General features: G+C 39.6%; 1 protein-coding gene across 1 annotated transcript in view; it reads left to right on the top strand.

Moving 5' to 3' along the window:
* DYNC1I1 (dynein cytoplasmic 1 intermediate chain 1) overlaps window positions 1-26,033 on the top strand; it is a 366,270-nt gene that overhangs the window by 313,978 nt on the left and 26,259 nt on the right. Inside the window, exon 14 of the mRNA XM_007939787.2 lies at window positions 24,864-25,004. Coding sequence (XP_007937978.1) covers window positions 24,864-25,004 — 141 coding nt within the window. The remainder of the gene's footprint in view (window positions 1-24,863; window positions 25,005-26,033) is intronic.

Genomic DNA, 26,033 nt, shown 5'->3' with positions numbered 1-26,033 from the left:
TTTTTTTTTTTTTTCAGGGTAGGATATTGCTCTGTTCATCTTTCTCTTTTGCCTAATACGTGTTAGTTTGCCAGTATTAGACATATAAAATAAGTCTGCCCATTAGGACAAATGTCTACTTTATCAACTTGGAACAACAAAAATTAGGAGGTTGTTCACATTCTTCTAGTACTTTACAAAGTATAAATAAGAGACTTTTGGCTTCCGCCCACCTATGGAACTTAATGGTAGAAAAATAAATATAATTAATCTCTGAAAACTTTCTTTTTTCCTTCCAAAGTGGAGTAACTGGCCCTCCCATAAATTCTGGGGAACTAGGCCTCAGTGTTTACTACTGGAAGTGCACCAGCTCTGTGGAAGTTTCCGGAGAGGAATGTTTGGAGTTGGCGGTAGAGTGAAATAGCTCTCTCTTCTGTCCTCCAGTTCATTGGCTTGAACTAAACCCAAATCAAAAAGTAAGAAGAGATCTCTTACAAGTGTTCTGCTTCCTTCTCCCGTAAGGCCTTCCTTAATGATTAGAAACTTTGCTTATATAATTTCCCCTTTACCTCTCTGTCAGACTCAGCTGCTTAAGAGGTACAGTGGTCATCCAGGAGGGTTATGCTTGAGACTCTGAGGTTCCACCCACCTAAGGAATTTAATCTATGCATGACAGGTTTGATTTTTTTCACTCCCTCCTTCAACAGAGGTCAATAAATGAGATGAATTTTGCTATTCTCTTCATATAAAGACCATTTATTTAATATAACAAACCATGAACCATAAAAAACAAGTGTGTGTGTTCTTGTTCCTTCTGTTTACAGTATTTTATATTAATCCAGATCTGTAATAAATGAATGCTCATGCTAGTTTCTAAGAGCACCCTCCCCCAGTCTCCTCCCCCAACCCCCCAAAATTCAATACATTAGGAAAATAGTGCCTTACAGAGAATGACTGTTTATTAAACATTAAAACTCACTGCCGTTGAGTCGGATCTGACTCATAGCGACCCCTCCTTGGGTATCACTACAGAAGTAGATTGCCCAAGCTTCCTTCTGAGGAGTGGCTGGTGGGTTTGAACTGCCAACTTTCTGGTTAGCAGTCAAATGCCTTAGACACTACACTAAATATGTGACAAAATTATTATCAATTCCCATAAGGTTAGTCTTTCTCCATATTCATTCTTCCTACACAATTCTCTTAGATAATCTATCTGAAAAACACTTTCCTACTTTCCTTTATTGTATTTCCTCATACTATAACATATAAATAGCACTATATATATTCTGTAGAATCTTAATAGGCACTTTTTATTTTTAAAAAAGGCAGGGAGAGTTCCATGATTTAAAAACAAGAAGGAAAAAATTTTAAAAAAAAGACAGTTAAACAAAATTAACAAGTATCTTTAGCATGGACAATCCTTTAAAGTTTTTAGTATGTCACTGAACATCAACCACTTATTCTTCAAGAATGAACTGCATTTATGGTATGCGGAGATGACCAGCCATACCTAAACATGAGACTCACTGTTACTCAGATTGAGAAACCACTGTTCCCTGGGGCATACTTTTAGAAACTCTGTTCCAGAGATAACTGGGGACAATAATATTCCTTGATACAACTGCTCCACTTCCCTTCCTAATCATTTCAAAAATGTATTCCATGGTTCTCCACCCTTTAGTCCCACCCTACCCTACTCCACTCCTCCCCCCTGCAAAAAAAAAAAAACAGCACATTGCTGTCAAGTCAATTCTGACTCATAGCAACCCTGTAGGACAGAGAACTGCCTCATGGAGTTTCTAAGGCTGTAATCTTTAAGAAAGCAGATTGCCACATGTTTGTCCCACACAGCAACTAGTGGGTTTGAACCATTGACCTCTTGGCTAGCATCCAAGCACTTAACCACTGAGTCACCAGGGCTCCTTTCTTTAATCCTACAAACTCAAAATACAATTTTTCCAATTTGAATTCCCTGTAATAATGCCAGACAAATAAACAAACAAACAAACAAACAAACAAAACTCAGTAATGGTAGAGATTATATGAGCAATATGATTAATAAACTAGAATATGTCAAGTAAGAATATATATATATTGCATGTTATATATATATATATATATATATATATATATATATATATAATATAGCCTATATATGTCTGTGTGTATCTATATCTATCTATCTATCTATCTATAATATAGCCTATATATGTCTGTGTGTATCTATATATATAGATACAGACATATATAGCCTATATTATAGATAGATAGATAGATAGATAGATAGATAGGCTGTATTATGGGAGCTCCAGTAGTGTAGTGCCAAAGGCACTTGACTGCTAACTAGAAGGCTGGCGGTTCAAACCCAATAGCCACTCCTCGGAAGGAAGATGGGGCAATCTACTTCCATAGTGATACGACTCAGAAACCTAAGGAGGGGTCGCTATGAGTTGGGTCCGACTCAACAGCACATAACAACAACAACAACAGGCTGTATTGTATTATACACACACACACAATAAAATAATATAATGCAAGGAGTATATATAACACAAGAAGTTCTGGTGATATAATGGTTAAGTGCTCAGCTGCTAACTGAAAGATTGGCAGTTCAGACCCACCCAGGGGCTTCACTGGATAAAGGCCTGATGATCTGCTCCCACAAAGATTACAGCCTAGAACACACAGTGGCTACAATGATGGGCTCAGGTATAGCAAGGATTGTGAGGCTGGCACAAGACCAGGCAGTGTTTCGTTTTGCTGTGCATAGGGTCGCTATGAGTTGGAGATGACTCGATGGCACCTATCAACAACAACAACATGAGCACATGAATGTTTACCTACATGTTTTTGCAAAATATGCAAGAATATAGCAACATTGCAGATTTAATTAAACTTCTGCCATTAAGTAAAGACAAATATTACCTTTCCTAGCCTTCTAATGGGAACTCTGGTGGCTTAGTGCCGAAGGCATTTGACTGCTAACCAGAAAGCTGGCAGTTCAAACCCTCTTTCAAGTGATGAAGAGCAAAGATGTCTCCTTGAAGACTAAGGTGTGCCATGGTATTTTCAATCACACTCCTCGGAAGGAAGGTTGGGCAATCTACTTCTGTAGTGATACCGCCTCAGAAACCCAAGGAGGGGTCACTATGAGTCAGATCCGACTCGACAGCAGTGAGTTTGGTTTTTTGTGGTTTTTTTTTTGAGCCTTCTAATAAAAAAAAATATGAGATTTCATCAATTATTTATTCATCAAACTAACTTTTAAGGAGAACTCAGTGTGTTTCTAATTTCATTCCAGAGACTTTGATGAAAATAGAAATGAGATATGGTCTCTGTTTCCACCTGGTTCACAGTGTACATTATGTTATTCATACCTGAGTAATGAATGGAATTTAATTAAAGGAAAAAATTGTCAGCCTCCAGCTTTACCTTAAGTTAGTTTCATTGTAACTTAAATTCACCTAAACAGAGAACAAGGTATATACCTCTTTTACTTATTCATTCAATATATAAATATTTATTGAGAGCTTAAGAGCAGTGACAAAGGTAGACAATGTCCCTAACTTCACAGAGTGTTGATTTTAATTGGGAAGAGAAAAGCAGAAACACAATAAACAAAACCCCATTACCACTGAGCCTATTCAGACTCACAGTGACCCTATCTGATGGAGTAGGAATGCCCCCGTGGGGTTTCCAAGGCTATAACCTTTACAGGAGCAAACTGCCACATCTTTTTCCTGTGGAGTAGCTGGTGGGTTCGAACCATCAACCTTTATTTCACAGCCAAGTGCTTTATTACTGCACCACCAGTGCTCCTTAAATTAAAAAATAACAAAAAACAAAACCCGTCGCTATTAAGTTGATTCTGACTCTTAACAACCCTTTAGGGTTTCAAAACTGTAAATCTTTACAGAATCAGACTCCCACTTCTTTCTCCCTTGGAGCAGTCGGTGGGTTCAAACCACCAGCCTTTCAGTGTAGCTTTAACCACTGCACCACTAAAAAACCCATTGCAATTGAGTCAGTTATGATTCAGCGACCCCCATTGCGTTTCCAAGTTGGAGTAGATTGCCCCCTCTTCCTTCCACGGAATGGCTGGTGAGTTTGAACCACCAACCTTCTAGTTAGCAGTCAAATGCCTTAGGCACTGTGCTACCAGAGCTCCTTAAATAAACACATTCATAATATAATCTCAGATAGTGATCAGTGTTACAAAGAAAATGAAACTGAAGTAGAAAGTGAAGAGGTTGGGGAGAGCTATTTCAGTTGGGTGACTAGGGTAGGCCTCTCTGAGGAGGTCACACTTGAGTAGACTTGAATAATGAATTAGTCCTGTGAAGATGGGGGAGGGGGCAGTGTAGATGAAGGGAACAAATGTAAAAGTCTGTGAAGCAGTAGCAAGATAGGCTTGGTTTGTTTGAGGAACAGACAAAGGCCTCCATGTTTGCAGTAAAAATAAATGAGTAGGAGATGAGCTTTAAAAGGCAATCAGGGGCCAAATTGCTCCTTGTAAGGAGTTGGGAATGACTCTGTCCTAAAAGGTAATGAAGCCCTGATGGTTTTTTAATATATAAACTGTATCTCATGACTCTTGAAGAATTTTCCAGCCCCACTCCACCAAAATTCAGAAATGAAATTTAACCCAAAACAATAACACTGAAATTGACCACATTAACTGAGTGTGACAAGTGATGTCTAGCTAAAACTAAATTGCTGTTCACAGTGTAACGTCGGGCAGACCTCCGTGGGACAGTTTCTTTCCAGTTTGGCCAACTACCTTTCTGGGATTGTTAGTGTACATGCCAACTTGGCCAGGCTGAAGTGCTCAGTTGTTTGGTCAAATACTAGCCTAGATGTTACTGTAACAGTATTTACATGGGTTTAACATTTACAATCAGTTAACTTTAGGTAAAGTAGATTACCTTCCATAATGTAGGTGGGCCTCATCCATTCAGTTGAAGGATTTACATCCAAAAACTGAGGTTGTTTCCTGAGGGAGAAGGAATTCTGCTTCAAGACTGTAGCAGCACAGAAATCCTGCTGGGGTTTCCAGCCTATTGCCTGACTTAAAAATTTCAGACTTACCAACCCTTAAAATTGCATAAAATAATTCCTTAAAATCAATCATCAATTTCTCTCTCTCTCTCTTTCTCTCCTATGTGTGTACACGAACACACACCTGTACATATTATATATTATCTACATATAATATATATTCCCGGAATATTTATAAAATATAAATCCTAGTTAGCATAAACCGTTAAGTGCTCAGATGCTAACCTAAAGTCTAGAGTTCAAGTCTACCCAGAGGCTTCTCAAAAAAAAAGTCCTGAAGATCTAGTTCTAAAAAAAATCAGCTGTTGAAAACCCTGCGGAGCACAGTTCTACTATGACATGCATGGGGTGACCATGAGGCAATGTCAACTCGATGGTAACAAGTTTGGTTTGGTTTGGGATGTATTTATTATCCTATTGGTTTTTCTTCTCTGGAGAACCCTGACTAACACAGTGACCCTGTGCTATGTGATGATGAGTCCATTCCCTCACGCTTTCTCCTATCCACATTGCTAGAAAAACCTCCACCACATACAAATGTGTCGTTTCAGGTTCATGGTTCTTCCGTGATTTTTTTTCCCTACTCTACCATGCCGATAAGTGGGCCTTCCCTCTGAAATACACTGTTATAGGGCTGCAGCATGCATATGACCCAGAACGTGCTTACAGAATTGTTTTAGACTCTCACTGAAAGGAAAGTATAAAACTAACATTTCTCTTAGAGAACTCATAGACCCCCTCAAGAATTAAACTCATAGCTCTCCAGGATTGTTTGAAAAAACTGACACTGCATGGAAGGCTAAACATTTCAGGAGTGAAGGAAAAGTCTATTTAAATATAACAGCAGAAGATAGATTCCAAGGCAGCCCAGGACTGAGCAACTAAAATAAACCAGAATAGAATCACTGAGGCATCAGAGGAAGGAGAAATTCCTGTGCATTCCGTAGGTGTTTGAGGGGATTGTGGAGATAGGCAGGGCTTGATAGGGATCACAGGATTTGGACAGGTTGTACGAAGGAGAGAGAATAATACATTCTCCAAGGGTAGAAAACAGTATGAACAAAGGCTTGAAGGCCAAAGGGATTCCAAGTGTTAAGATTGTGAATGCCTCCGACTGGCTGGAGCAGAGGGTTTTGATTAGGGGACGAGAGGAAACACATTGAGAATGCTGGGTCCTGCAATTTCAGCACTGATCTGGCCCAGTGGGATCAGATGTTGGTATTCATAGCCCTGGACTGCCTTGTTCAGGCGCTGGCAGTGGGATCTGTGGGCTAGAGGTACTTTCTCAATGTAGCTATTTGTACTGAGCCTGTCACTAGCTCAGCAGGAGGTAAAAATTACTTGACAGTCTCTTCTGGCTCTCACCCATCTAAAGTGTGAGGGAGAGTGGGGGTGTCAGAGTAGGTGGGCACTGGGGAGAGTGAGCCCTTAAGAACTGGAGCTTTGGTGAAGAAGAGTGAAGGGCATTTGGAGGCTTACCCAGAGTCTGGGGGCACCCATGCCAGGCAAGCAGGCCCCCACAATGGAGTCCTTGTACCTTCCCATCCCCCCCATGTGGTTAGTCCTTCCCACTTAAAGTGCATGATTCAGTAGAGAAAGAGACTCTCTCTCCCTCTCTCATACACACTAACACACATACACACATATACCAGATTAAAAAATCATTTTGGAATTTAAAATCTCAGGTAACGATCCTCAGAAGCAGAAAGCAACACTTTCATACAATTCTATTGGTTCCCCATTAAATTGCAAATGTGAACAATTCATCATGTGCAATACACTCATTTAAACCCACATGACTTCTTAAGACAGGATGATAACATTTTGGATTTCATTTTTGTTTGCTGTGTAAGAGTCTTGAGTTTTGGCCAAAAACCCAGGCCCTGGGTGAATGTGCTTTAGCCCTCACTTTCTGTCAAGAGGCCAAGCGGACATAGGAGAGAGGGTGTAGCTGTCTGTTCAGACATGATTTTTAGTTTTGCCCTTTGCCTCTGGAGCCAGGGCCCTGGCCCACATCCAGCTGCACGGAGAGAAGATTATGGTATTTTCTAGGTAATTTTAAGGAGCACAAACCCAAAGTGAAGTCAGGTGGTTTCAAGTTTGCACTGAATTTTTCATGTTAAGGATTTGTCATGATTTGGGTTTTCAGCAAAGCTGTGTTTTAAATGATGAAGGGAGTTGTATTCTTCTGGAGACAGGCATGTTTTGGTTGTTTGCTAATGACCTCTGGTTTTGCTTATGGAGAGTTTTGTTAACAAATGGAAATGTAGCAAAATACAGCAGTCTCTTTCGTACTTTTCCCTCTTTTTTTCTTTCTTTCTTTTTTTTTTCTAAACAATGGGAACCCTTGTGATAAACTGTCAAAACCAAGCTATAGATATTGGTTATTGTGGCATCATTAATACTGACTGAAAATAAATTAGTCACTTTGGCAATCAAATACATTCCTCTAATCTCCTGTGGTGCTTTTAAACAGAGCCTTCTCCTCACTGTTTGATAGATCCTATTGTTGAGGAAAGAGAGATGTAGAAATGTATTCAAAAATTCTTTGAAATTTTTCCAACCTCAGGAACCTATTGAGCAGTAATTAGCCTTTAAGGCAGTTGATAAGAAAAACACAGCAGGGTTCTTGCTCTTGAATTTAAAGTTAACCCCAGCCCAGATGAGCGTCTTTCAGCTTTAGAACCCATGTCACACTCGTCTGTCCTGCCTGCTTGTCTTGTTTTTCCCCTGCCCTCTCTCTCATGCCCCATCATAGCCTCAGACCACCTTATCTAAAAGATAGGGAGATCAAGGCTGAGTCTGCAGAGGGTAACAAAATTAAGTAAAAATAAACTCTAAATGCAAGTGTGCAAGTTCAGTTTCAGGGAAGAAAGACTCTGTCTTCAGGCACAACTGGCTGACTGAATTGAACAGAACGGTAATTTCTAGTTCATGTTTAGTTGGATCCCTGGGTTGGATTGACCCATTTTTATTGTGATAGCATTGAATTCCATGTAGCTTTCAGTTCTGTATCCTTACTAGTCCCAGTTGTCTCAAGAACATCACAGAGATATGGATATGATTTAAAGCTAAGTTGAAAATTAAAAAGTAGTTCTATAGTCTCCAGAGAAGGACATATTTTTATTTTCTGTATTTACGACAGCAATCTGGAGTGAAAGGTTCATTGACTACAAAGTGATGCGCTCAGGGGAAGAGAGAAATTGCTCTCAGAATCAGCATTCTGTCTTGCGCTCTCAGGGGCAATGCCATAATTGCAGAACTGTAGGGTAAATGTGCCCTTGTGGGTATGCATGAGATGCTAGGAAAAAAAAAAGTCCTCCTTCTGTCCTCCTTTGAGAGCTAAGACTAGTTCATTATCACAGACGGACCCTTAGTTACAGAGATAAAAGTTATAATAATAAGCGAACTGTAAGGTCCTTTAACCCCTCCTATAAACCCTGTTGGTGACAGCCTTCACCCCTAGTGCCTGAAGTACTACCCAGTCCCTCTGACTCCAAGAGACAGCAAAACCCTGAAGGGCACATGAATGTTGAGAGAAAGTAGCAGAAATAGTTGATCCAGTGTGGTAAATGTGAGAAATGACCTCACTGCTGAATCCAAAAGTCTCCTAAATTTATGATGACCATGTTAGAAATACATTTACTAACTGCACAAAGTCTAGTTACTGTGTTGTGCTGGTCTGCCTTGAGGCTTCTTTATGCTCAATTATGTGCCCTTCTGTTGATAGGCATCACTGCTGTTCTTCTCCAGACAAATACACAGGTGGTTGTATTTCGTGCAAAAGTATATTAATTTCTCTCCTTCTCCATCTCTCTCTATGTCCTACACACACACCCACACACACACACACCAGTTGAAAGTTATGTGTTATAAAGAATCTCAGGTACTTACTAATGCTTTAAGTCAAAACATAGTGACTATGGAATTTTGTTTATTTTGAGTGAGATAAAGTTAATCAGGTATTTCATTGCCAGTATCTTGTTCCTGAAGCTCTGGTGGTGCAATGGTTAAAGCATTTGGCTGCTAACCCAAAGGTCAGTGACTCAAACCCATGGGAGAAAGATGAGTCAGTCTGCTTCCTTACTGATTTATAGCCTTGGAAACTGTGTGGGGCAGTTCTACTCTGTCCCATAGGGTTGCTATGAGTTGGAATTGACTGGATGGCGTGGGTTTTTTTTTGTTTTGTTTTGTTTTTTTAATCTTGTTCCTTGAATACGCAGGAAATCCTGGGTAGATTTTCTATATCCATCCCAATAGTGGCCTACATTTTTACTACTAGTTTCCACATCAGTTTCCTGCTGAAGAACAGTCCCCTGCTCTGGGTACCTCCTATGGATCCAAACATGTTGAAATCTTTTTTGCAACTGAGCAGCAACTGTGACCTTCATCAGAGATTAGCTTTCAAGGTATCAAACCAAACCCACCGTTGTCAAGTCAGGTCTGACTCACAGTGAGCCCTCCTTGGGTTTCCGAGGCGATATCACTACGGAAGTAGATTGCCCAACCTTCCTTCCGGGGATGGCTAGTGGGTTTGAATGGCCAAGCTTCTGGTTAGCAGTCAGATGCCTTAGGCACTACACCACCAGAGCTCCCTTCAAGGTATCAGAGCAAGCAAAATAGTTCTGAACCAAATAGCAGGCTAGATGCACAAGAGGTAGTCAAAAACCCATTAGGGAAAATAGAGGTACAGCCCTGAGACTAAAATCCCAAGCCCCGAGGGTCATAGGGTCTCTTCACAACCATCAGGCAGGAATGGAACTGGACTCAGAGCCTGACTGTTTCATCACCACTTCCAGACCAGCTTGTCTGCTTTCTTTTTGCCAGGCTCTATGCCAAGTGCAAGGAAGGTTGGGCAATCTACTTCCATAGTGATACTGCCTCGTAAACCCAAGGAGGGGTCATTATGAGTTGAGTCCGGCTCGATGGCACGTAACAACAACAACAGCATACCAAGTGCTTAAGATATAAATTCACATAAGAAATGATCCCACATGTCAAGGATATTATATTCTAATGGAGAGTGAGTGGGCTTGAGGAAAGAAAAGATCCTGGGTTAAAAAATCAAAGGCAAACCCACTGCCATTGAGTCATAGCAACCCTATAGGACAGAGTAGAACTGCCCCATAGGGTTTCCATGTCTTCCATACCCATAGGCTGCATATCTTTACAGAAACGTCTGCCTCATCTTTCTCCCATGGAGCAGCTGGTGGGTTGGAACTGCTGACTTTCGATTAGCAGCTGAATGCTTTAACCACTGCACTACCAAAGCTCCTTGGTCCTGAGTTAGGATCTTCTTATAGATTTGTGGTTCATGATTAGATGGGTTGGCTTAAAGTATCACAGACATTTGGTCTTAAAATTCAGGTTAATTGCCAGTTTGAAGAGCCAAACTGCACCACCACACTGGCCCCTGCCACATTACCCAACCACTCCTCTACTAATCCTATTAGTCTATCGACACTTCTCTCCAAGACCATCTATGCACCCCTAAGTGCTAAATGCAGTGGCTGTTTCTTAGTATTCAACTTATATGATACTATCTGTGGTAGTTAAGATTACAGGTTAACTTGGTTGGGCCATGATTTTGAGTGGCTTGGCAGTTATTATATATATTCCCCATGATGAGATCAGACATGATATAATCACTTCCATGGTAAAATCTGCTGTCAGCAGTTAATCAATTGAGGGGGATTACCTTCAGGGTGTGGCTTGCTTCTAGTATGTATGGAAGGGATGCTGCATTTAGCTCATTATCATCTCCAGTTCCTGGACTCACATCAGTGGCCTGCTTTGTTACCTGCCAGTCTTGATATTGTTGCCTTTGCAGCCTGTGAGCCAACAAGGATTTGTCAGCCTCAGCAGCACCAAAAAACAAACTCAAAGCCATCAAGTCGATTCCAACTCATAGCAACCCCCACTGGCTTCTCAAGACTATAAATCTTTACAGAAGCAAACTGCCTCATCTTTCTTCCACAGAGCAACTGGTGGCTTGGACCATTGACCTTTTGGTTAGCAGCCAAATATCTTAAGAGCTCCTTGCACCCTGCTATGCTGCCTGCCAATCTTGAGTTTATCGGCTCCTGCAGCTGCATGAGTCAGGAGAGGCCTCCAGCTTGTTTCAGTGGTAATGGAAGGCAAAGCTGCAGCCCAAGGCCTGGGGGCCTCCATCCAGCCCCCAGAGCCAGCACTCAGAATCAGACTTCTAGCCTAGTCTTCCCCTAGATCTGGCACTCTGAATGCAGACTGCTAGCCTTCTAAAAGGAGCTCTGGTAGCGTAGTGCTTAAGGTACTTGACTGCTAACCAGAAGGCTGGCGGTTCAAACCCACCAACCACTCCTCAGAAGGAAGATGGGGCAGTCTACTTCCGTAGTGATACTGCCTCGGAAACCCAAAGAGGGGTCGCTATGAGTCGGGTCTGACTCAAAGGCACATAACAACAACAACAAGCCTTCTAAAGAGAATAAATTTCTATTTGTTAAAGCCATCCACTTGTGGTATTTCTGTCATAGCAGCACGAGAGAACTAAGACACCATCTACCACTCATTCTTCCAGGCCAGGTTATGTTCTGGTTGCTTTGGGTCTTTCCATTGGTTTATCACTCTCTTGGTCCCCCATTCAAAGGTTCAGTACCACTAAAGTCCTTCTTCTTCTCTTTCCATACTCTTTTGACCTCAGCAGCTCCTGTGAATGATTCCTTAGTATAAACTTCAAGCCTACCTCCAGAGTTATATTTCTACTGCCAGGTGGACCTGGGTGATCCAGATTCATCATATTCAAAAGCATATGAGATCTTTCTCCACTATTTGGCTGTTGCTTCTGTTTTTTACTTAATTAATGGTATTCATCATTCAGTTGTTTGCATTAGAAGAGATGAGAATATTCACATGAATGTTAGACATCTCTGTATCTATTTAGCTCATAATTCAATGCTCTGCACATTTATCAATACATGTTTAATAAATTAATAGCCTATATCCAAGAGTCTTATCATAATAGGATAAGATAGTAAGGACCTCTCATAACATGCCCCTTGCCGTAACCAAACCAAAATTATTTCCTATTTCTTTCTTTCATTACTTTTTAAAAGTTTTTATTGTGATTTGATTGAAAGTTTACAGAGCAAATTCATTTCCCCTACAGCAGTTCATACACATTTTGTCTCCTGACATTGACTGCAGTTCCCCACAACATAACAGCTCTCTTCCTACTTCCTCCCCATAGTTACCTCTTCCCTATGTTCTTCCCTCCCATGCACTCCTGCTCCCCAAGCTGTCTCCCTGTGCAAACACTGCCCTCTGTTCTCCCACAAGTAATTACTCCAAGAAGTGTGTCTGCCTGATGTAAATATTCACCTCATATGCCTGTCTGTTTTTGGCTGGCAGCCACAGGAGTGAGTTCAGTTCCAGACCTGAAGGGCAGCTAGGGGCCACAGTCTCAGGGGTCTCACCAGGCTCTATCAGACCAGCAAAACTGGTTTGTTTGGTTTTTTTTTTTATGATTTTGAGTTTTGTTGCACATTGTTCCCCCACTCTATCCAGGATCTCTTGCACTGATCCCCCTCCAAGTGGTAGCTGGGCACCATCTGGTTCTTCTGGTCTCATGGTCATATAGGCTGAAGATTGTGTGGACTACCAGTCCCTTGGACTAATTGCTTCCTTGCATCTTTGGTTTTCTTCATTTTTCTTTGCTCTGGACAAGGAGAGACCTGTCATTGCATCTAGATGGCTGCTTGCAAGCTTCTACGACCCCCATTTGCTACTCACCAAAGTATGATGTAGAAAACTGTTTTTTCTTTTTTTTTCAGTATGCAGTGCCAATTGAGCTTGATGTCCCCTGCTTGATGGTCCTTAGCCCACAGGTCCAACTGCTCGCTCCCTCCAGGTAGCTGGCTGTGACTAAGAAGCACCACAACCTTGCCCCTGGTCAGCTCTATTACACACCCAGACGTTCTTATAGCTCATACAAATATACATGTAGAAACATTTTCTGCTAATCCTATACATGGTCATGGGCACACTACCCCCTGCCTAGACATTCCTGATCATTCAGCCTGTCCACCCATCTATCTACCTGTAGATTAGTGATTGCCATCACTGACAACACAGTACTGTACATGCAACAGGGTTCACCTTTGTTGTCTGTACCTCCCATGTATCTCTCTATGTCTTCCTCTTCTTCATTGCCACCATGTTGATCACTCACTTTTGGTACATGCTCTTCTCTTCACCCAAATCAATACTTGTCTCTACATATCTAGCAGTGCTCCCTCCCATCCCATCCCGTTGGTGGTAACCAACAAAGAAAGCTTCCTTCCATAAATAAACCTTTCCTTGACTTTTTACAATAGTGGACTAATACAATATTTGTCCTTCTGTGACTGACTTATTTCACTCTCAAAATGTCCTCCAGTTCATCCACATGATGCAATGTTTCACAGATTACACATTATTCTTCACTGTTGCATAGTATTCCATTGTGTGTATGTACTTTAGTTTGGTTATCCATACTTCTGTTGATGGGCACTTAAGTTATTTCTATTTCCTATTTCTTAATCCTCAGGGTAAATCTTCAGGGTCCATCTGAGCTATCCCCTACACCCCACCTTTGCCTCCATCTGGGAATATCATACAGTCTCTGGGTAGTGCAAATGGTTAACACGTTTGGCTCCTAACCTGAAAGATTAGGGGTTTGAGTCCACCCAGAGGCACCTCACAAGGCCTAGATGTCTACTTCTGAAAAATCACCCATTGAAAATTCTGTGGAGCACAATTCTACTCTGACCCACATGAGTTCGCCATGAGTCCAAGTTGATTAGATGGCAGTGGTTTACTGGGAACACCATGGTGATTAATATATTCAGGTCTTTTCATGTTTTGCTTTCCCCTCCTCAACTGTCTTCCTTACCATCTAAGACCCCGTCTATGGAAGTATATGCATTTTTCAAGGCAGCTCTTAGTACCTGTCCTATTTAATACTGTCCTTGACCACATCAGACCACAATAACCACCAACACTGCCACCCTTCCATTTCTGAATTCCTCTGGCCCCTATCATCTGTGCTACAGAGTTTAGCACCTGGCTACATACTTGTTCTCTTTTTTTGGTACAAACAAGGCAGAAAGTCAGCCTAAGGATGCATTGTTGCTGTTGTTGTTATGTGCCGTTGAGTCAGCCCCGACTCATAGCGACCCCTCCTTGGGTTTCTGAGGCAGTATCCCTACGGAAGTAGATTGCCCCATCTTCCTTCTGATAGACATGGATGCATAGACATGGTAAATTCCTCCTTGAGTTTTCCCAGGAAAGTGACTTTGAAAAAGGAATTTATAGTCTTTCTTTCTTCAGTGGTGAAATCTATGTACCTCCTTGTAATATGATGTGATTTCCCTTTTGTCTTAGTTATCAGGAAAGTTAGAGCTATTTCGGTATCATATTGTAATAATCAGCTTGTCTCAGGATTCTAGTAATAGTTACTACCTGCCTTCTTTAGAAGTTTCTGTTATCTATCTATTCTTAATTTTACAGTACATTTAACTTGTAAGATCCTAAAAATCCTTTTGGAACAAAGTCAGGAAATAGATCCTAAAAAAAAGCAGATGCTAAATAGTATTAACAATAATAATACTCTGTTCTTATTGTTTATTATTGCATAGTCTCATTTTACCTGGATTGTGAGTTTTTGAGAACAGAGTTAAATCTTGTATTTCTATCAGTTGCCCAAAACAGCAGGTCCTTCGTAAATCTTTGTTGAAGGGTTAATACTTTCGGTTATCCTGAAATATGTGTTTTGTGAAAATAACAAACTTTAAAATAAGTATTTTACACTGAGCTTGAATTATCTTCTAAAATGGTATTAATTCTGAACACTGAGCATGTATATTTCTACTAACATTTTAAATTGTTAAATGTTTAAGGTATCAGAAAAAAGCACAATAAAAGTGAAAAGTTAAAGTTTTAGATATTAGAGTATCTAAGCGTATCACTTAAATCCGGCAAGAAGATTAACAAAATCAGTAATTTACTGACAGTAACACTTATTGGATAACTAAGTGCTTTTTTTCCCACAGCCCCAAAGCCCTGCTGGCTGCCTGTCTGATAAAGTTGATATTCAGGTAGTATCTGACTTTTTTTTTTTTTTTTTTTAACTTCCCTTATCCCCAGTTTCACTCCCTCTTCCCCTGCTTCCTAGCATAAGATAGCAAACATTAAAATTGGCTTTCCGTAAAATGACTTCTCCTGATTATCAAATTCTTTCCTTTCTTCCTCACCCAGGGACAATACTTATTAATTTGAAAGAAACCACAAGAATGTAATCATAAAGTTACCTGTAGACTTGGCATGCATTCACACTTCCTGTCCTTTTACTTCCAATCCACCCCTAACCCCCTCCCAAACATTCACCCCACCCACATACCTATGGCTGTTAAATACCTACAGAAGATAACAGGCATGTGTGAATAATTCATGCCATTGCAAAAACTTTTTAAGATGTAGTATTCATGCAATTTACTGGGCTTTAAAAAAAAGAAAGAAAAAAAAAAAAAACCCTGCTGTCCAGGCAATTCTGACTCATAACAACCCCCATTGGGTTTCCAAGGTGGTAAATCTCTACTTAAGTAGATTGTCCAGTCTTGGTCAGTGGAGTGACTGGGGGACTTGAACCACCAGCCTTCTGGTTAGCAGTCAGATGCCTTAGGCATTGTGCTAAACCACTGTTCAAAATGTGAGTAAGGGATTAGTAGATTCCTCCTTTTGCTCTTTTAACCAGAGGAGATGCACTTGCCTTTTCACTTCAGTGACACAGTGTACATGTTGCCTTCCCTAACCTTGTAAGCAGGACTGAGAAGAGAGAGAGAGAGGGGATGAGACACAGCTGTCTACATAATTATGAGACTCAAAGATCCTTTCCCTCCCTACTCTAGCCTGCATTCTATCTCTGTTGTTGGAAGATAAATTAAAACTCATCTTCATCCCCCTAAGTAGTGTTTTGGGACCAAACCCATATGGGTCCACCTTGGCCAGCCTCATGTGACCTCTAACCTTGCAGATTGTCCAAGGCTCATAATTAATCCTAGTTATTTTCCCATGGCCATTTCCAGTGTCCTGAATCACCTCACTCTTAATTAGCTAATGTTAGCTTTTTGAATACAGATACATTTTAGTGTTTCAGTTTGGCCTAGGGGAAACAGAATAAGGTAAGGAAATCTTTTGCAAAGCAAGAAGCATATCAAAGAAAATAGTCTACATTTGAACAGAAAAAAAATATTTTGAACTCCTGCTATTTTGCATTCTCTTTGCCAGTTCTCTCCACTGTTGTAATAAATGGAAGTGCCAGCTACACTAATTTGAAGTATAATATAAAAGATATGTTGCATTTAATACCAGGAGACACAGTAATGCAGGCCTAAAGGAAAACTCTTCTTGAACCTCTGAAAATGTGTAAGAAGTAGATCTGAGAATTTCATTATTTAGATATATTTACCATGTTTGGACTTTAAGCCTGTTTTGATAGGACAAATCTGGGTATTTGAGTATGTGACTTTTTGAAGACATATGAAAATTTTCAAAATGTTGTATTTACTAAATGCAGTGAGACCAATAATGTCAGACTAGCTCTTGTTGTTGTGTTGTTGTGATGTGCCATGGAGTCGGACCCAACTCATAGTGACCCCTCCTTGGGTTTCTGAGGCAGTATCACTACAGAAGTAGATTGCCATCTTCCTTCCGAGGAGTGGCTGGTGGTTTGAACCTCCAGCAGACTAGCTCTAGGAACTGGCAAATGGTAAAGTGGCAATTTAGATATTAAGTGTGAAAAAGGTATCAAGCATAATCCATGGATCTGGGTTTGTATTTTGACATTTTTTTAAAACCTTTCTTTAAGAATTATGTATTTCTGTATTACACACACACTTGCTTTTATATATATATATATGTGTGTGTGTGTGTGTGTGAGAGAATATATATATATATATATATATATTTATATAATACTTATATAATAATAAATTATACTTGTAATATGGTAATGGAGTGCTAGAGTGGAGGCTGGTAGTTTAAGAACCAGAGTGGGAGTATTCTGCCATTTACATATCCTCTAGTAAAATGTGTTGCACAGTGTGACATGAAATGAATAATCAGAAGACAAAGCTTGAGCCTGCAAATACCACTTTAATTGCTCATCCTTATAACTTTTCAAGTCACTTGATGCAGCCACATTTCTAGCTGCTTCTCCAGGCAGCTCATTATCCTCCCTATACATCCCCTAATCCTTAATACCAATATCCACCCTTGCCATCCCAGTCTTCTAATGCAGCCCCTAATTCGGTCTGACCATTAAATATATACTGAATGTGTCTTTCTCCAACCAATAAGATGTTAGTTATGAAACCAGTCAGTCATAGTAGAAATAGAGATGGGACAGCAGCAACCACAAAAGGGCTCTTTTGAACCTTCTTGCTTCCATCTACAGTCACATGGCCTTTCAGAGACAGAATATTAGTCTAGAAACTAAAAAACAAACCCACTGCCATTGAGTCATTTCCAACTCATAGTCACCCCTGTTGGGTTTCCAAGGCTATAAATCTTTACAGAAGTAGATTGCCTCATCTTCCTCCCATGGAACTGCTGATGAGTTTGAACCAGAGATCTGTTTAGGAGCCAACTGGGTAAGAACGCATCACATTACCAGAGCTTCTTGTTAGTCCAGAAAGTGAATATCAAGCCAGAATACCACCTACATTGTACTAATGAGCCAACTCAGCTGAACCTGGTTTTGACAATGAAATGGCCTTCTCTAACTGCCACACCTCAAACAAGCAAGAATGCAGAACATACCAAAATACTGGTACAACTTCTAGTATGAGTATTTTACACTAGATGAGTGTAAAACACAACTCAAAAGAGCATCCTCACTTGCTTATCGTTTTTATTATTAAAATGCACCTTTTAAAGAAGAGCCCTTAGGTGGAGCTGATACTCCTCAAACTCCTACCAATGTGGAAAGTACTCCTTTTATGAATAGGACAAAGCTGCTAGCTTTTTCCATGTCTTTAAACACTCAAATGCTAGTCAAAACCTGTGAATATGTATACATTCTTTTATATGGATAATTAGCCTCTTTATTGGTGGCGCCTCCTGGATTAGGAGGATTCTTCCATACAAATAAGCTATAGAGGAAGGTAGTGCGACAAAGGAAAACCTTTCATGTGGCTTCAGTATTTACATAGCAGAACTTCAACATTTATAGAGAAGCAAATGGTAAATTCCTGGATTTCTATTGCCTTCTTGACTTCCAATTAAAGTGCTTGTGTGCTTTTCTGTAATGCACACAAACAACAAATACAGCCATGAAGCATGTTCTGTTCAAAATAAGCTCACCCAGAGAATGTCTGATTTTGGATTTCTGTCCATGATTGAAACAGGTGAAGATCTCATTGAGAGACCATATGTAGTGTTTTAATATTAGCCACAGAAATTAAGATAAGAGCAGGATATTTTGTGCTTTAGAAGGTTCTCAAATTAACTTGCAGACAAAGTTTTCCAGTGATGAGTACCAAATGCACAACACCTCTTTGGAGCCAAGAGAATTCATTTTTTGGTTTGGTTTGGTTTAGTTTGCTTTGTTTGTTTGTTTATGAACTTTCCTTTTATGGTAGAGACATCCATTTTTGTGTGAGCCTGAAGGTTTGGGGTCCTTTAGTGGTTTTTTAAAGTGATATTGTGGTCTCACATTTTAATGTTTCCTGGAAGAACTAGGTGGAATTTTTTTGTTTTAATTCACGGGAACACACATGACACTTTTTGAAAGACATTTTCTTATTACTCATTGTTTAGTATTTTGGTTGTCCTTTTTCTCCCAACAGGATATAGTTTTCAAGGTAAGATTCCATTTGTTTTTCTTTTATTTCAGAATAAAATATTAAAAATTCTATTATGTATCCCTTCCTCCCCTCTCCACCCAGGTTATACTCTGCCTCCTTCCCACTCCTTTCCAAAAGAAATGTTCGTGGTTTGGGTAAACATTGCTACCGAGCCTATAATCATTGAGAGACAAATACAACCTCAAGAACCACAGTGTTTAGAGGTGTTAGAAGGCATTTTAACACAAATCTTCCCATTCATGAGCCTCCAAAACACTAAATCCTACCAGGGCTAGAGGAGCCTGATAAGAGGAAAATAAATAATAGAGAGGAAAATAAAACAAACATTATATCCTCTGGATGTGACTCTGGCACATACCTAACATCAGAAATAGAAACTCCCCTCTCGTGAAATCATTTTCTATTTAAATCATTGCAGAACTCTACAGCAGTATTCATTTGCAGAAGTACACTTATAAAATCAAAGCTCAAATCTGGAGATCGAATCTTTATTATAAAATGTCAATGTAGAGTTTCATTTTTTAACAGGTTTTATTATCTGCCTCTCTTAAGTGAATTTAATATTCTGTATTTCTTCTGCAATTAGTTGAATAGAAGGTCTATTATTACTTTTATATTTTCTTTTTCTTTTTTTTTCATTAAAAGCTACCCTGGTACATTTTTATATGTGTGTTTTACTAAATGCAAAGTAAAGGGAAAATGACTATGATATGAATTCCACAGAACATCAAGGAAGATGGTTTTAATATAATACTTACTTCTGAGTAGTACTTTGCATAAAAACTTTCACATACTTTATTCCATTTGATCATTACAGCAGGTAACAAAACACATAGTAGAGCAGTCAGGTATAGAGTCCCAAAGATAAGAGGAGCCCTCGAAGTCAGTTGCTCCAACCTTCCATCTTAGAGATGAGAAAACAAAGGTCCAAGGATGTTATGTTGAATAGCCCAAAGTCTGTCCTTTTATACTTGCTCCCAATGTCTTTTCTGCTCCGTGCTCTGTCATTTCCATTTTTAGACCATCTAATGCTCATCCCTCACACAAACATTCAGTGAATTGGAGCCTAGAACTTACCTTGTAGCTTCTTTTTATTCTACTCTCCAAGCATGGTCTACTGATAGTATTTGCTGACTAATAGATCATTACCATCCAATTTCTTAGTTTTCAGGAGAAAAAGATTTCTGTTAATGTCCAAAAGCCATTTCCCACACAGTTGATTCCAATTCATGGTGACCCCATGTGTGTCAGAGTAAAACTGTGCTCCATGGGGTTTCCAGTGGCTCTGGGTGGAGTCAAACCTCCAAACTTTTGGTTGGCAGCTGAGTGCTTAATGATTTGCACCAACCATCTGTTATTGTCACAGGGTACTAAAGATGCCTGGAAATGGATGGGTAAGATCTTCCAAATCATTAATAACAGGTTCAGGAAAAGAAGTAAACATTCTGACGGCAATGTTTTTTAAACTGTTTCTACCAGGTATGTAGTATTTGTCTAGAAAATATTGGCTGAATTGCATGAGACAGTGAAGAGTAGAGCTCCAGATATATTACTTTATCTATGAAGACTGAAGACCATTACTGTGTTTTATAGAAGGATCACGTGGTCTAGTGAATAGAGGATGTGCTTAACAGAAAAAAACTGAGTTCCAAATTCAACTCCACCACTTACGACTTTTGTGGCCTTGGAAAAGATACTAACCTCCCTGAACTATAATTTTCTTTTCTGTAAATACCATCTACCTAACAGAGATTTTATGCGGATTAAATTAGACAATGCATATATAGAGTCGGCACACAGCAAACACCCAACAATTTACCCTTCCCTGCCCTCTGTGTCTGTCTGGGAAGTGATTGGTAGCCTACTTCGTTGCTCTGTTTGAGAGTCAAGGCATTAAAATCAAGCAGCTCTTGTCTGGATATTTTAGCATTATTGGCACAGCCCTGGAAACATGTCTAAAACAGTAGGAGTCACGGCTTTATTTCATTGGCATGTGCCACACATGCAGTAGGTTGCGTAACAGTGCATTTTTCTTTTTTACTTTACCAGTTCACTGATGCTAAACATGGCATTACAAAGGGAAACACCCAGGGGAAGGGGCCTTTGTCTACTGAAATTTGCTTGTTTTGAAAAACTCTCTACAGTAACATGCTGTGGAATGATATTTAGTTTACTAAACGGCTTTGAGTATTTTGCAGAGATAATATTGTGGCTTAAGTGTATATAAAAGATATTACAGGATCCACGCCCCACTTTTTCAAAACTTGCAGTTTTCTAAAATCAATGATAATCCCATAACAAGTTTGTGGATCTAGACATTTATGTTTCACAGAATTTTTAGACCTGATGCTCTTGATTTCTTTTATGGAAATGTTAACATTTCATGATATATATGTTTATCATGTTGTTGTTGTTGTTATGTGCTGTCAAGTCGGACCCGACTCATAGCGACCCCTCCTTGGGTTTCTGAGGCAGTATCACTACAGAAATAGATTTCTCAACCTTCCTTCCGAGGAGTGGCTGGTGGGTTTGAACCGCGAGCCTTCTGGTTAACAGTCAAATGCCTTAGGTACTACGCTGCCAGAGCTCCTATGTTTATCATCAAAATTTTATATAGTAAATATTTGAGACAATGTTTTAATATGATTTTCAGATTGCTTTTGAGCCCCAAATAAAATGAAATGATAAAATTCCCTTATGAAAAAAGTACAGTTAATATTCAAAATAGCACTGTTCACATCTGTGAGAGTGACATTAATGGGCCCCAAATATCTATCTATGCTATACTTGGGAACTAGTGGCTGGTAGTTATCAATTCATTTAATACTGAGATAATGGGTTCCATACTGATATCCTGAGACTTTCCCCAACCTATACATTTATCAAGGCTAAAACAAAGTCTTTCAAAATATAATCCTTCCTGCCTTCCCCCATTGACTTCTGGTGGCACAGTGGTTAAAAGCATTCAGCTGCTAACCAAAAGGTTGGCGGTTCCAACCTACCAACTACTCTATCAGAGAAAGATGAGGCATCTACTCCCGTAAAAATTTACGGCCTTGGAAACTGTATGGGCTAGTTTTACCCTGCCTGACAGAGTTGCTATGAGTCAAAATCGACTCAATGACAGTGGGTTTGGTGTAGTTTTTTGGTCCCTTCCCCAACTACACAGAAACTGTAGCCTAGAATTATGTATTTGCTTAGTGACTTTTTTACTGGAAAATTAAGGTTTTGGGGTGAGGGTGATAAGGAAGTGGGAGAAAGTCTACAGATGGCACCAACATAATAATAGTATTTCAATGTGGTCCTATTAAATATAAGAAAAATGGTTTTTGGTAACATGAATCTTTTTCCAGATGATGAAAAAGTAAAATCTCCAGGATGTACTACTATTTTGACTGCTTCTCAGAGAAGAAGCTACTGAAAAAAAAAAGGGGGGGGGACACAAAACAAAACATTAGAGATTAGAATAATATATCCCTTAATAAATACTAAATATTTATTAATGTTAATTAAATAATATCAGCTTCTTAGAAAATGACTCTTTAAAGCTGGATGGTCTTTTAATTGATCAAAAAAAGAATTGTAGCTATATTATGTGTTTTGTGTATCTGTGTATATCTGTATCTGCCCCTGTGTATCCTCAGATATACTCTTAGCTCAGTTAATGAGAGAGGGTACTGAGAATTGACTTTTTAAAGCATGCATAAGTCTTTAACACCCTTTGACTTTAAGAAAAATGTGTTATTCTTTCATGAACATTGACTGGCTAGTTATAAAACCAAGAATTGGTGGGAATAATTATCTGCTAAGAGTTAGAATTTATATTCACAAGTAGTCAGTCCTTTTTAATATCAATAAGAAAAAAATGATATAATCACTTTCCTTTCAGGTGTCCATAACCATTCATATTTTCTGGAGACAGTAGTTTAAATCATCTACGTGACATAGTGCTTAAGGCATTTGACTGCTAACCAGAAGGCTGGCGGTTCAAACCCACCAGCCACTCCTCAGAAGGAAGGTTGGGCAATCTACTTCCATAGTTATACCACCTCAGACACCCAAGGAGGGGTCGCTATGAGTCAGATCCTACTCAACAACAGTGCATTAGGTTAGGTGGTGGTTGTTATGTGCCATTGAGTCAGACGTTAGGTTAGGTTAGGTTACTCCAAACAGAAGATAAAAGAAACTATACAAATAGCAATGAGCAAATAATTTTATCTCCAACTCATACTGCAAACATAATGTATATTAAGTGTATCAGCATAAGAGAATCATAGAATAATGAATTACAAAACCATAAGGCTAATTAATGTTTATTGAATTATTTCTGATTTCTCAATGTAATATATTCTTTTTCAAATTACCAATCCCATTCTCAGATATATTTTGAATTAAAAATAATTAAAAGATATATCTTACACACAAACACACACAATGGACCATCTCACATCTTCTATGTTGCTTTTAATGTATTAGTTTTTCCCCCTTCTAAGTGGTGATTTTTAAATGTTGAAGGACTACGACTTATGGAAGGAGAAATCGCTTATAGTCATTTTCTTCACACATTTTTGCATTAGGTTTAGGTTATGGAAGTTTTACCATCTTCACACTGATTTCTCTCACTTTGATTTCAGCACAAGCATTTTGCACTTTTTACACTCACTAACAGTACATTTTGAGAGTCTACGCTAATATTTGGAGCTGATTCCCTACGGATACATTCTTTGAACATTCTGTGCAGAAAGGATTTGATGGTTCATATCATAAATTATCTTTTTTTCTCTCATTACTCTGGCCTGTACAGGCATTCAGTGGAGCCCATGAAGAGAATACAGACAGCTGACTGGATGAAGACATTGGGGGAAAAAAAAACTTCCATTGTTTAGATTTCTGTCAGAGGATATAAGAATACTTAATTTCTTTTATCTCTAGGGCTTTCATTATCATTTAAATTTCATTTTACATTAATTGATCAGGGATTAGTAAAGCCATTATGCAGAAATTAGAATAAGACAAGCCAGATGGAATGAATAATTCATGAAGTCCAATTACATTTTATTTCTGGTGTACTTTCAAACTTGCCTCTGACTTCTGTGCTATTTTGATGTGACAATATTAACTGGAAATCAAAAGTGCCATTGTAATTTATTGTATCCCTCTGGAATGGAAGCATTTGTACACAATGGGGGTGCGTTAATACATTTTCCCAAAAAACATCAATTTTAGGGCTCTTAGAAACACTGGGTGAGTTAGAAAATCAGGTTCATTATAGAGGGTGGGGGACTGGGTTAGCTCAAGAGTATTAAATGAGCCACCAATCTACTACCTGTTTTTGGTAAACTGATCCTATGTAAAGTAGCAGTGTCTTAGGACAGCAAAATTTTTACTTCCCAGAAAATCTACACTCCCCTTTAAAATATCTTTTCCCATTATCCATCGCAAAGATCTATTAAAATACGAACTTGGCCTGGCGTTGGACTGCAGTGTCAGCTGTTGCAGCTACAGACAAGAACCACGAGGTGGCAGGCGTTGCCTTCAATGCAAGGATTGCGGGGGAGCCGGGCTTTCCAGAGTATCCCCGCGGGTCTGAGCACTGCAACCTCGGCTCGGTTCAGGCTAGGACCGACTGGCCAAGCATAGCCCGACGAGAATTCTGAGCTAATGGGCAGTCTTGTCCACCTGTTGGAATGTCTCCTAAGACCGGGTTTCAAACTGCAACACCCCACCCGCCCCAGCCCCCCACCTTTCAACCCCCTTCTCGGTGGTATTTATTTATGCCACTGGACAGTTCTAGTCACATTAAAGCTCTGGTTCACCTTTTCGAGGACTTTCATCTCGGGAAGTTTTATGACACTTTGTGAATGTGCAAAGTTTTTAATTAGGCTCGCTAGACAGCCCGAGGCAGCAGCAGCGCCACAAAGTCTTCACGGTCTCTCTGCTTTACAGCACAACAAGCCGCTCTACTCCTTTGAAGACAATGCAGATTATGTGTACGATGTCATGTGGTCCCCCGTGCATCCCGCGCTCTTTGCCTGCGTGGACGGGATGGGGCGCTTGGACCTCTGGAACCTCAACAATGACACCGAGGTGAGCGGCAGCGCAGGCGCCCGGGCCGGGAGGGCTGGGAGGGGAGTGGAGTCCGGCCTCTCGGTCTCTCCCTTTCTGTCTCGCAATCGGCCTTTTTGGACAGACCTTCCAATTGGAGCTGAGCTGCCGGCCCCCCGTTCTCGACTGCCCTGAGGGGAATTGGCAGATGCGTTTGCCAAAAATCATTCATTTAATCTCCCTTTATCCCAAAGCCGTGGCAAATCCGGGACAATTGATGACCCTTCTTTGCAAAGAGCAAAGTAGTCTTCATGCCTTTTCAAAACGTTATTGAAATGACTTTACTGGCAAACACTTGGAAAAGTAAGCTTTTGTTGCCTCCGAGTTTAGACTAGGATCTTTAAAAGGGCCAGTTGTTAAGCGTTCGCTATTTGCACGATTTCTATTTTGAATCTGTAGAAGATTCTATTGATTTTATTTTAGTTTGGAACTATCTCCTATTTGATCTTTACCAAATATTCCATGTCCAAGATAATGAACTCAAAAGCAAACTTTTACAATAGTTTTGAACTCTGAACTTGTATATTAAATTCACTATCCCCCCCCAAAAAAAAAAAAAAACCCTAGGATTTTAACATCACGTTTAGAATAGTTCACAAGTGAAAAATACACATTAAAAAAACCTTACAATAAGGAAATTTCTGTTTCACAAGATATGTCATATGTGTTTTTTTAAATGTGCCATGTGTATGTTTACTTTTTTCTTTCCCTCAAAATTATTCAGGGTGGGAATCTTTTTGTCTTTTTTTTTTTAAAAAATGGATATTACATGTTCTTCAATTTCATCAATAAAATGGTCTCTGCATCATTTCCTCGTTCTGGTTCAGGGCAGTTCTCCATAAATAAGAATGGACAGGTAAGAGGAACAAGTGCTGCAAACTATATGTCAAGTGGAGAACAAGAGAAAGGTCTTTTGAAGTGTTCTGAGCAGGAAGCAGCTCAGCCTTTTTAATTAGGAAGCCTACAGCTGGGGGCTGTGAGGAGGAGCAGAGCCCAGTGTATTTTGGTGAG

This window comes from Orycteropus afer, unplaced genomic scaffold (assembly GCF_000298275.1).
Source record: "Orycteropus afer afer isolate SDZICR_OR568_19922 unplaced genomic scaffold, OryAfe1.0 scaffold00063, whole genome shotgun sequence".
In the NCBI taxonomy this organism is placed as follows: domain Eukaryota; kingdom Metazoa; phylum Chordata; class Mammalia; order Tubulidentata; family Orycteropodidae; genus Orycteropus; species Orycteropus afer.
Note: the sequence above shows the minus strand (reverse complement) of the source record. Positions and strands in the feature narration are given on the sequence as shown.